This window comes from Austrofundulus limnaeus, unplaced genomic scaffold (genome assembly GCF_001266775.1).
Source record: "Austrofundulus limnaeus strain Quisiro unplaced genomic scaffold, Austrofundulus_limnaeus-1.0 Scaffold1439, whole genome shotgun sequence".
NCBI classification, from domain to species: Eukaryota; Metazoa; Chordata; class Actinopteri; order Cyprinodontiformes; family Rivulidae; genus Austrofundulus; species Austrofundulus limnaeus.
In genome coordinates this window covers 4,408-17,148 of record NW_013953841.1, presented here as the reverse complement: position 1 = coordinate 17,148, position 12,741 = coordinate 4,408, and the positions used below count along the sequence as shown (strand labels likewise).

Here is a 12,741-nt window from a genome sequence, read left to right as displayed (position 1 = left end):
ACTTGTCACTCAGTGAAGCTCTTTTCAGAGTCAAAATACCTTTGTGGAAATGTATTTTCAGATGCCAAGTAAACTGCATCATAGCGCGCGACCCCCAGCCCCTGCACTGTAATGGGATGGGACAGAAGCAGAAGGTGGTTCTTAAAGAGACAGAGGCCAATTTCAAGGCGTTTAGAAGAGTAAGTGATGAGAAGATGTTTATTTTATATTTAAACATAAAAACAGCATTTTAATAACAACTAAAAGTGACATAGATACTTTATTATGGTATAGTATTTAAATATATGCCTAAGAAACACATAATATTGGCCCTTTAAAAAAAGCCTCACTAGTTTGTTTATTTTTCCTGGTTGTTATTCAGCTGAACAGATCATCAGTATCACTCAAACAAAGGATTATCCCCTTACACAACAAAGTCGCCACCGCGCCAACTCACCTGGAACAATTTCAAACAGGTGTCGAGCGGGCTCATCCTGATTGGCAGGCACCTCATTGACCTGGCTACCCTGCAGAGGAATGCAGCCCTGTCGGAGAAAAGAGAAAAAGGCGTGAAACGGAGCGAGAGACAAGCGGGGCTTTTGGTCTTGGACGTGCGGCGCATTTTTTAACTCAGTAGAGTTGGGAGTACTCTCCTCTCTGGGCAACCGTCCAACAGAGGGATGACTCAGGGAAACATCTCATCTAATTCCTCTGATGGTTCTGGATGTACGTTTACAATCCGTCCAGCAAAGATAGGATCAAAAGTCAACTGCTAAGCTCTTAGAGCGGAAGTAGAGGACAGCCTGTTTCCATGTTATTAGCACACCACGTGAATCCCAAATATTGCCGCTTTACGTGTTCCCTGCGTGTCAGGTCGGCTCACCTGCGCCTTGCTTTCATCCTGGTCTTTGTAGAAATACAGAGCCTCGGTCCTCAGAACGAACCAGCGCAGCTGCCAGTTTTTCATGATGCTCCTCTGCCTCTTGAGCCAGCCCGCCTTCAGGGGTTTCTCCTGGTCCTGAGGAGAGCAGGGCCTGGAGAGTCGAGACAACTCGCCAAGAACCATGCTCTTGGATCGAGCTGCACGAAGACAAACAATGAGACATGGTGAGGGGAAACTGCTGGAGGAATACGATCAGAGAGGGAGACATAAGAAAATCAGTGTTGTATAAAAGTTCCACAACGTGATACTTGAGTAAAAGTACAAGTATTTTATCAAAAATGACTTTGGTAAAAGTTAAAGTCTCCTTTAGGAATATTACTTGAGTAAAAGTCTTAAAGTATCTGATATTTTTTGTACTTACTCTAAGTATTAAAAGTAAAAGTATTGATTTAAAATGAGCAGTTAGATTTTCTATATGGACAATAATTAGGTGATCTCCCCAAAAGATGCAGAAATGACTATATTGTACTAAAATAATTAATTAATGTTAAATTTAGGACACACTAGTCCAGCTGTTTCAGTTTATATTCATATAAAGGATGTCCAAACCTTTTCCACAAAATGAAAATCTATCCGAGGCCAAATGCAATAATGTAATTCATGAAATACAAATACTTCTTAAGTACAGTCCTTTTATTTGAATGATTATGTTCTGCTGGAGTGTGACATGATTTGTTTGTGTACAAACTAATATTGTATCAGAATTTTATATATTTATATTTCTCATTCAACCCCAATTAAACTCACTCTATCTAGGAGGTACAACTTATATGGATAGTATTTATTTTTACAGTAACAAGCTTGAACGAAAACAAGCAAAAATTAAATTGAAGTAACGACTTTCTACTTCTTGCCTTTTTAAAAAATGTAAGGAGTAGAAAGTACAGATAATTGTGTGAAAATGTAACAAGTAGAAGTAAAAAGTAGGCCAAAAGATAATTACTCAAGTAAAGTACAGATACCCAGAAATTATACTTAAGTACAGTAGCAAAGTATTTGTACTTAAATTACTTTACAACTCTGAAGAAAATACAGCCACATACAGTAAAGCTGAGAATGGGACTGGTTTTCTCTGCTGTTTAGCAATAATTACAAAAGATAAATGAGTAATATACCCAAAGAGAAAGGTGTGCACAATCAGAATTAATAGAGAACTCCAAACAAATCTAGCAAATCCATTTTTATATAGCACATGGTGCATTTTATTGTTCACTTGTTTTGTTTCAGTAAAAAAGGAACATACAATTTCACATCTGCTTCGGACCGTGCTATTTCTTTGCCACAGAGTGATTACAAGTATGGATTAAATATTAGCATCTATATGCCAAAGCCACAGAGCAAAAGCAGTGACAGTGTAATGATCCCCAGGGAGCAGAGGAGGAGATAAACACAAGACAGTGGGAGAGGGAAGAATCAATGGCATCTTTTTTCCCCCCCCGTTAATTGCATCCTGCATTCTGCTGAGGACAGCAGGGAAGGTATCAGTGAGGGGCTGGACACAAATCTCTCTTTCCATTTTTCTTTCTCCTGCTTCCCCAGTTTCTCTCTCCTCTGACGTCGCTTCCTCCCCTTTCTGGATGTCCTTCATTTGCAGAGTTTTGATTGCAGGGAAGGTGGAAGAGTATAAAGCACATAGAGCAGTCGTTAATAATACTGTATGCTGGCAGCAGAAGCAGGCAGAGGTCTGTATTTATAGCAGACACCGCGGCCACATCTTTATTATGGAGACAGGAAATTCGAAGGAGGAACTGTAATTTAGCACTATTAGCGTACAAAGATCAAAGTCTAATCTTTTTGCACAAATTGCATCACCACTTACAGTTATGATAATAATCAGTGGTGGGTTAACTGTTCAAATTATTGAAGTGTTGCTCCATATTATTGTTTAAGTAGTCTGAATCTGAACCAAATTAACTGATTTAATCAACAAGTCAGTGGCAGCTTTCTGAGTTTAATGGAGTTCCTAATTCTGGCAAGAAATGAATCCACAAATATCACATTCACCTGCAGTCAGCTTTATTCAGAAACACGATGAATATTAATCTGAAAGGGAGATTTTGAGAAAAGATTATTGAAGTTACAAGGACAAATAAGCCAATCGGTTTCTTCAAACAAGTGCATTTTGAGCTTAAATTTAATAATAAACATTACAATAAAGAAGCGGAAGTTAATAAAAAACAAGCACAAGTGTAAATTTAAACAGCTTCGGCGAGATTTATCTGCCAAACAGTCCAGTCCTCACAAATCATCTGAGAAGTATTGAGATGATCTACGAGGGAGCTTTTGAAAGTGCTGAGAGCAGTGAGCCGTTCGGTAATAGAGACCATGAAGATGGAGCATTTTGTCTGCGCAGCAGTCATACAATACTGTGGCTCCATGAACACCCAAACGTCATAATCTCTCACTTTCTACTCATGAAGATGATGCACTGTTTATTGAGTGGTCCACAATGCTTATAAATTACCTGTAAATTTAGAAAAGCAGACTGAACACTGAATTAAGGAAGAAGAAAAATGTGTCTGTGTTGGTTTGAGACTGCAGCAACACAGAAGCTAAAGTAAGAAAAAACTTCCCAAAATTTAAAAAAAGATGTATTCAAAATATTCTAAACTTGAAAACCCTCAAACTTTCAAACGACCTACGAAAGCAAGATCAAAACAGGGGTATTGTACAAAATCAACTTTTTTGTGCTTTATATCATGTTATAATGCCATCCCTTCATCAAAAAACACACAGAGTGTTGCTTTGACTCATTTATACATGTTTGAGAAATCCTAGTCCGCAGCAGAGATCCTGCCCGGAGCACCCCCTCCCCCGAAGCATTGTTGTGAAGATGAGCTGAAGTGGGAGCGTCAGAAACGGTAGGAGGTTTTTAAAGAGACAGAGGCCAATTTCAAGGTGTTTAGACAGACTCTGGTGTAAAGCCTTTACTTTTGATTTTTGTTATAAACAGCATTTTCATAACAGCTGAAGGCAACATAGTTACTTGATTGTGGTGTAGAAAAAATACATAATACCCCCCCCCCCCCAATAATACAGAAACATAATTTAGTTACAGTAGCTTTATCAATAAATATGTATGATAATTAAAAACAGATTAAATGTATCTTTGAAGAATGCATTGCTGTTATATGTGCAATATTTGGACTATTTATCTCTTTAGATTAGAGAGAAGCAGAGGATAAATGTGTCTTCATTATAATGATATATTTAAATGAACTTCACATGATTAATTGTTAGTAATACATCACTAACAGCTTGCACAGTGCAGAAAAAATTCTGCTGTTAAATGTTGTTTAGCAGATTTGGTGCATTTTAGGCTGTTTTTAAGTGGATAAGAAGAAATAGTTGTGTTTGAAGAGATGTAATGGTAGTTTTTTCTCACAGTCCATTATTTTTACACTGTGTGTTCCCGATTGTATGGCATTTGTTTGTTTTGCCTATTTGTTTCTCATAGACAATAAAACTGTCTGTTTCAATTTTAAATAATGTCAATTAATTAATGTTTATTAATTATTCAGCATACTATCTGAAACCATAAAATACCTCAAGATCATGACATTTCTGCTGTTCGGAGGACTTCTTTTTGAAGGATTGTTGAGAATATTATAAAATACCCTCGATTTCTTTGTTTCAACAAAAAAAAAAGAAAAAAGAAAAAAAGCAAAGAAAATAAAAAATATAGAAAAACTATATTTGAAATGCATCAAACACATTGATTTCACCAGTAACAATTTCCTTAAGGGGCACATTTTTGTCTGCTTGAGATCTGAACCTAATATCTGAGTTTCAGAAAGCCGCTCCAGCCTGATGATGATGCTTGCATTTGTCCTGGATGATGATGCGTAAAAAGGGTCGGAGGAGAGCGGAGCTGGGAATCTAATCAAACGAGAATACCATTACAGCAAATAAAAGATGGCAAGCCTTGCAAGACGTGGCAAGAAAACCGAAGTGGCTGCTGCACTTTCCAGCTGAAGGAGAAAGCAGATCCACTTCACTTTCCCATCATCTTTTATGATCAGCTTTTTTTTATTTATTTAAGCTGCTCAGTGAGCCAACAACAGCCATGAGGAACAACACCCAACCTAAAGATACAAATGCCTGACCTCTTGAAGAATAGCCGGGGTTTTGCTCTGCTGTTTTGGTCAGTGTGAAATAGATCCCTTAGGAATAAAATCCTTTAAAAGCATCAATCATGTGGACACACCCTAATGTAAGGCAACAAATGTCAGCCAATCAACCTGAAAATGCTAAAGCCGGTGGAACCAGCTGCACTGAAGACAACCCTGCGTTATAATACCCTCAGTGGCAGGAGCTGCTCCTCTGATTTACAGCTTCCACAGACATCCTTAAAACAGCCATGTGAGAGGCACATATTCACGTCCCASCTCCTACACATGGATTTTACGCCGCATTACAGGAACTATGTTTGACAGTCAGCTGCTGTGATTTGGAGAGCAAAGAGTCATAGCTTCATCCCCTTTAGAGTCTGTCACCTGCTAAAAGCCACAACCAACACAGGATGCAGAGCACCACAGAGGGCAGAATAATCTCCCCTGCAGCCATGTTTTACYACAGCCCATCTCCTGCACAATCAAATTGGCTTGGAATTGATTGAATCATTTGCTGGAGAAATGACGGATTACATCACCCTGTAGCAGAGTGTCTTAACTCTCATTGGGAGAAGGAAAGGAGAGCTAAAACATCCTGAAAAATAAAGACGATAACAAACCCCGGTGCGCAGATTTAACTCTACGGGACCACTACACCTGCTTGATGCCTTTATCAATGAGAGCACAACCAGCTGATGATGTTACAAAGACACCGGGACAGATGGAGCCATGCAGAGACAGCCGAGTGAAAGAAAGGAAGAGGCGAAAGAGAAGGAAAATGGTAGAAAAGGGAGGAGGGATTGCGCTTACCCCGGCGTGCCTGTTTTATCTTGGGGCTCAGCATGGTTACGGTTGCTGTGCTGCTCCCTCTCACAGAGCCATGACTGCATCCCTCTGTTCACACACACTACTACTCCCCCCCCACGCACGCACACACACCCAGCGCCTCTCGCCGCTGCCTCACCCTGTTAGACCTCATCCTCTCGCAGCATCTCTCCCCCTGATCCCACTCTGGCTCTGGTTTCATACTCTCACACACTCACAAGCACTTAAGCACACACACATGCTTCCCTTTCACCCGACCMCCCCCACCACACCTCCCTCAGTCTCTGTCCCACCAGCCCGGCGTGCTGTTGTTCTCTCATACGTAAAACCCTGCCCACTCCCTCTCTGTCTCTTCTGATGCACACTCTCAGTATCAGTTTCCCACCTTCTATAAATATGTCCCACTGTGCGTCCTTTGTTTTCTCACCCGTTTCTTCACATTACTCCACAGTCCTTCCCCAGCTGCTGGTGGAGATTTGGTTATAATCTTACCTGTGCCTGAAGGAAAACTTCAGATCAATATGGTTGAATTAACGGACAATGTTCTCACCACTAAATGTTTGTAGCAGTGTGGATGGGCTTGTCTGCATTTACATGGTTTCTACAGTGGGTTTGTACAAAYGCTTGTAAGTCGCTGGTTCCCGAGTTTTGGAGTGGGACCCCCAATGTGGGTCAAGAAATTCAAARTGAGGGTCATGGGATGATCTTTAGTAATCAAATTAAGTTAATAATTATTGAAAATTAAATAATTTTGCCATATTTCAGAAAAACTAAAGAGTAATCATAAATGAGTACAATTGAAAATGTTTAAAATTTGTGATATCATTACAACAGGGCTATTCAACTGGTAGTCTGCGGGCCAAATCTGGCCCACGTGTGACTTCCATCAGGCCCGCCAATGAGCCCCCCATTCTCCCCCAAAAAAGGATTTTTAAAAACACTTTTAATTATTATTTGTAGGGAGGCACCGATATGAAAATTTCAGCCGATATTGATATCCGATATAATTATTGCTGTTATGGCCGATAACCGATATTTACCAATATTACACAAACACACTAATTATATTATACGCACAAACACACTTGGGTCTTTTTTTGATACCGTAAATAAACAACCAGACCTCTGACACGGCTCCCTACTTCAGTTATTCCTGGCTGCGCAGCATCAGCATCACTATCACGATCAAACAGATGCCGCTCAACCAACCATCTCCCCTTCCAAAACAGAAACACAAAGCTAAAAAGTGGGAAATCCATATTGGACGTTATTATCGGCCCAGTTTTACATATCAAACCGATACCGATATTCTAAAAATGACAATATCGACCGATACCGATATCAATACGATATATCGTGCATCTCTAATTATTTGTATTTTTAACTTAATTTAATATAAAAATAGATTTCAAATCATTTTTAAATTGAACATTTATATTTTAACGCAACAAAATAAGTTGTAAAAAAATAAAAGAATACTTGTTCTGTTACATGCTGTGTTCACCTACCATTAATGGGTATTAACGTTGTTCAGTCGGCTTAGAGACTTTATGTGCAAAAAAATATATTTTTTTAAGATTTCCTGCCAAAAATGCTAAGATGGTGCAATAATATTTTTGCCCATGTCTGTTTGTGTGCATATGTTTGGATTAGCGAAAAACCATCAGATGGATTTGAAAGTAAATTTGAGAAAGTAATCATCGGATTTACAACAAAATAAATTCTGGACTCAATACGGTTCAAAATGGCCAACACAACTTAGGAAATTTAACAAACATAAAAATGGGTAGGTAGCGGTGAGCATTTTGCATTCCTTCAAGAAACTTTGTGCCTCCAATAAGTAATTACAATGAGTACATGTGTGATATAATATATAAGTTTAGTCTCCTTTAAAAGGCTGAAATTAACTCTCTTTTAATGAATTATTAGGGAAAAAGGTGATTTGTTTCGCAGCAGATTTTTTATGCTCCGAAAACTTCAGACTTCCAGATGACAATGATATGACTTACAAATAGCAGAAGTTTGCAAATACCTCAACATCTTTTTAACCTTGGCCAAGTGCTGTTTAKATTTCTTGTTTCTCACCCACCCCCCTCACAAACACATTCCGACGTCACATCATGCTCTAAACATGAAGCATTATCTTCACTTTCACACAAACACTATTACTGACGTCTTCAACAAACCAAACAGCATAAATGATAACAATATAACACCAACTGAGCTGTGTTTTATTGTGAAATTGTGCTGTTTTATTCAGGTTTTTTTAGTCTCTGTCAAGAATTAATAATCATGTGATTTAATAGTAATAACAATAATTTTTATTTTATTTTATTAAAACTGTTGCGCCTACAACTGCCTTTGCTTGTTTACGTTCTGAATATGAACACAAGAAATAATGCAGTAAACAGCACTTGCATTTACAAAGACATTAAAAACTAATTACACCATGTCAAAAGAAAATATGAAGAAGAGCAAGAGGAAGAAAAAACTATTTTTAACCAGCTAGGCAGGCAAGGAAATTCCCTTTGATGTGAGATAAACTGCAGGGAGAGTTTTCTGAAAAAGGTATATCGCTCTAAATTGACAACAGAATGACTCACTTATCATAACTGAAAGTGAAATAAAATTTTAAACAAAGACAACTGAGCTGCTTTGTGTTTTGCAGATTAAATAAAATAATACTAATTAAAAAACTTAATCAAATCAGCAATACCAAAAAACTTCCAAAGCAGAAGTGGTCTAAGGGAAGCTGAAGGGAAATTGCTGAACAAAGAATGGAAAGTTCAGATTTTGGCTAAATTTAGTAACTTTCAATATTTACTAGAAACTGAGATTTTTTTTAATTATTATTATTTTTAGCAGCTGACAGGAAACACTAGATGAACGGTTAAGTTTTCGCAAAACTCGTACATTTACGGATGATATATTTTTACTTCTCATCAGTATTCTGACTCACACGTACAGCCTGATGGTGACTGCCACACTTGTCTGTCACTCTGTAATTGGCTGTGATGTTCTTGTTCCTACTCAGTCTGTTTGTGTTGCAGCAGAAGTTGTAAAACAAAGGGTTGATGAGGGTGGATGAGACCAAAAAGCAGCACAGGGATGTTAGAGAAATCAGTGATTTCTATGGTTTAATCAAAAATACAAAGTGAATCTAGTACAAATTTCATGAAGCTTCTAAAAAAGTGTAAGAGAGGAAATGAATGAAAACACAACTTAAGCATTACTGATGACCAGATTGTCTTGACAATAACCAGTGCTCACTATGAAAAAAAGAAGCATTACCCTGCCTGATGTGTGTAATATAACAAAGTAAATGAGTCTTACCTAGCTGTTGTGTTGGTTTGTTACAGATCAGATGAGTCCTGGATGACTTCATGGCACCAAATGCATCTATTCACCATGTCCCTCTGGACTGGGGCCATTTCTGTTGCCACATCTACAAATGCTTTCAGGGGTCTCAACAAAGACGACACAGAAACCTCAAGTCCTCCACCTTTTCCACAATCCCCTGTAAACAAATCAAATGACAGTCGCATACTCGCAGAGACAAACGCTCTATAGTCACCATAATTGCTCCAAATGACACGAGGAATGCTGAAGTGAACAAACTCTGATAGAAAGGAGGAAGTAGAGCCAGTCAGGCGAGTATTACTTGCCATGTTGTGTTGAATGGGCCAAACACACAAGCTGTCAGTCTCAGCGAGACTCTGGGAAAAGACGAAGGCACCCCAAGACCCCAAACCTGATCGCAGGTACCGGTTCATGAAGAAACACAACCCAGCTGTAGGATGCTCTCCTGTCCTCCTCAGTCAGCCTCTCACACAGGAAGTGAGCCGTCCTCATGGAGAAGTGAAAACTGATGACTATGGAATAAATAATGGTTATGAGTTTCTTTCTCGTTTGATTCATCTGTACATTTCCCCTCCAGCTTACAGCAGAGCTAAACCCAAAATTTGGCACCTAAAATTTTATACATGACATTTATTTAATCTAAAAATATTTGTCAAGTCTCATTTTCTCCAGCAGATGTGGCACAGACGAAAGGTTTGGGTTTTTAAAAAGCATATTTTTAATAAACATATTTTTCTACAAAAAAATCACATAAAATAAAGCATCATCTTGGAAAAAAAAAAGAATAATTACTGATAAAACACAGTTTTAAGCATAAATAATAGCCAGACAAATACAAAATGTCCATATATAGCAACAAAGAAGTTAGTAGAGGCACTCTGTTTTAGTGGTTCCCAAATTTTTTTTAGCTTTCAGCTCACAACATAAATGCTGCAGACACCTAATCAACCTTTAACAACCTGGTCGACCAACATACTGTAAAATGACAGTTTTTTTAAAAAAATCTTTGTCACAGTTAAATTTAAACATGCTACTGGCAATCAACTTAAAGTTAATTTTCTACAGATCTTAAAACTCCCCTTGGTGTTCCACAACCCACTCCCAACCCCAATTTCAGGAACCACTTCTCTGTTTCACAGTTGTAACAGCCTCACATACAACAACCGGTATGCTGAACAGTACATTTTATGACATGACGTCACGCTCGCTCATGCAATTGCCTCGGAGAGGTGTGAGGAATATAATCTATAATCTAAAAATATAACTCTGTGAGATGTGAAGGAAATGAGAGTGTAATTAAAAAAAGGCACAGAACGGGGAACATCTCATTAGTGAGAGCAAAAAGTGTCATGGCACAAAATGGCTTTTGAAACAGGTTGGTAAAGACATTTAATTCACTTGTGGTTAAAATATACTAGCGGATTGAGGTGCAGGGTTTACACTAAAACCAAACTTTCTTTACAACAACAGCAAATTCTTAAAGGGATCCCTGATTAGTTGTAACATTGGATTTTATTTGACAAACAACTATTTTAACTGTAAAATGAAGACTGTAAAAATACTGTAGGCTGTTTAGTTTTTATAGTTTTTAAAGTAAAATTTTAAAAATATATTACACGGACAGAGCAATTTTATTTACACACAAAGCATTCTGGGTAAATGATGATGTGGATAGGTCCTCGGTGTGAGCGAGCTATATCCATCCTGAAGGTTAATCTTGGACAATATCTGATGGTTGGCTCTTTTAAATGAAACCAGAGAGCGTTGACAGAGAGGAGAAGGTGGAAATGACTCAGCCTGTAACTGAAAATATGGATGGAGGACAACAGAGCTGCTTCATGGAAGAAGAACCTCAGGTCTTTGCGCTAGCGCCAATGCTATATTGCCTTATATGTATTAGCTCAGCGCTAACATGGCAAACGAGCTAAACTGAGGTCCTCCATCCATATTTTCAGTTGCAGTCTGAGTCATTTTTGTGTTCCCCTCTCTGTCATGTGGATGGAGGACCTCAGTGATGAGAGAATGTGTAGCGCTGAGCTAATACATATATGGTGATAGTATTGGGGCTAATGCCAAAGCTAACAGGCTAAGCTGAGGTTCTTCTTTCATGAAGCAGCTCTGTTGTCCTCCATCCATATTTTCAGTTACAGGCTGAGTCGTTTCTACCTTCTCCTCTCTGTCAACGCTCTCTGGTTTCACTTAAAAGAGTCGATCGTCAGATATTGTCCAAGATTAACCTTCAGGGTGGATATAGCTCGCTAGCAGCCTCGAACAGATGACCTATCCACATCATCATTTACCCAGAATGCTTTGCATGTAAAAAAATGGCCCTGTCCRTGTAATATATTTTTAAACTTTTACTTTAAAAATGATAAAAACTAAACAGCCTACAGTATTTTTACAGTCGTTATTTTACAGTTAAAATATGTGTTTATCAAATAAAGTCTAATGTTACAACTAATCAGTGATCCCTTTAAAAACATTTTAATGTGGAGTCTCTATATTACATTCAAGTACGATATGTCACATTATATTTAAAGCCTAGTGAATAAAAGAGGCCAAGAACACACATTTCTGGAAATACTGAAACTGAATTATGACATGAGAAACAGTGAAAAAGTTTTTAAAATGGGTTTAAATGTCAACAGTGGTTTTATCCTTTTTGATTTGTCTGCCTCCCACTGATCGCCGTCCCTCCAGGAGAAATGCCAAAACGATCACGCAGCGTTGCCCTAACGACCTCTGTCGTCCCGAGCTGTCACAGTGTCTGAAGTAAGTGGTCGTGCCCGTGGCAACAGCATCAAACTGCTCAATCAAAAGCCACACCTCCCAAAGGAGCGTCAGGGCGTTCATGATCATCAAAACCACGACCCAGAACTCCTCCCCCAACAACCTGAGCCACATCGACAAGCCGTGGCTGCCTACCGACATCTTACTGTACAGGTAACTTATCCCCGAGGCGACAAAAAGGAGGTTGGCAGCAGCCATGGAGAGGATGAAGAAGAGGAAGAGTCTGTGGTTCCTCTGACCAATGCAGCGGTTGAGAAAAAGGCAGTGGTGGTCATAGTCTTTGATGCACACGTCACACAGCTTGCAGTGCTTTGTGCAGTCAGGCTGGAACAGCTGTGAGGAGAACAGCAACAGGGTTCAGAAAAACAACTTTTATTAAACCAAATGCACAGTCTCTGGTCAGCTGGGACGTTTTACCTCACAGTACGGACAAAACCTTTGGGGATTCTGGTTGTTCTCCACCAGGTCGGCGATGCAGGAGAACCGAGGGTCTGCGTCTGCTCCGTCCAGTGCCCCAGGGTCCTGAGTCAGAACCTTAAAGAACAGGCTGAGCAGTATGGAGAAGTGGACCAATGAGACGTGAGCCAAAACACCGGTCGGCCACACACGTTCACAGAGTTAAGGACGAAACTATCTTCATTTTGATATCCACAATATTATAGAATATTTTGGCTTATTGTGCATAATGTGCATCCCCTTCCAAATGAACATGAATTTCAGAAGGGGTGGGGG

At 39.0% G+C, this 12,741-nt stretch overlaps 2 protein-coding genes across 2 annotated transcripts in view; both read right to left on the bottom strand.

Annotated features, from left to right (window-relative positions):
• Positions 1-6,121, bottom strand: part of arhgap22a (Rho GTPase activating protein 22a) — an 11,398-nt gene extending 5,277 nt beyond the window's left edge. The window contains exons 1-3 of the mRNA XM_014032390.1: positions 5,845-6,121; positions 863-1,059; positions 437-524 (exon numbers count right to left, since the gene is read on the bottom strand). Of these exons, the coding sequence (XP_013887844.1) occupies positions 437-524; positions 863-1,059; positions 5,845-5,878 (319 nt within the window). The 5' untranslated portion in view covers positions 5,879-6,121. The remainder of the gene's footprint in view (positions 1-436; positions 525-862; positions 1,060-5,844) is intronic.
• Positions 6,122-11,687: 5,566 nt separating this feature from the next.
• The window catches only part of si:ch211-223a10.1 (probable protein S-acyltransferase 23), a 4,975-nt gene continuing 3,921 nt past the window's right edge, over positions 11,688-12,741 (bottom strand). The window contains exons 9-10 of the mRNA XM_014032391.1: positions 12,427-12,617; positions 11,688-12,342 (exon numbers count right to left, since the gene is read on the bottom strand). Of these exons, the coding sequence (XP_013887845.1) occupies positions 11,854-12,342; positions 12,427-12,617 (680 nt within the window). The 3' untranslated portion in view covers positions 11,688-11,853. The remainder of the gene's footprint in view (positions 12,343-12,426; positions 12,618-12,741) is intronic.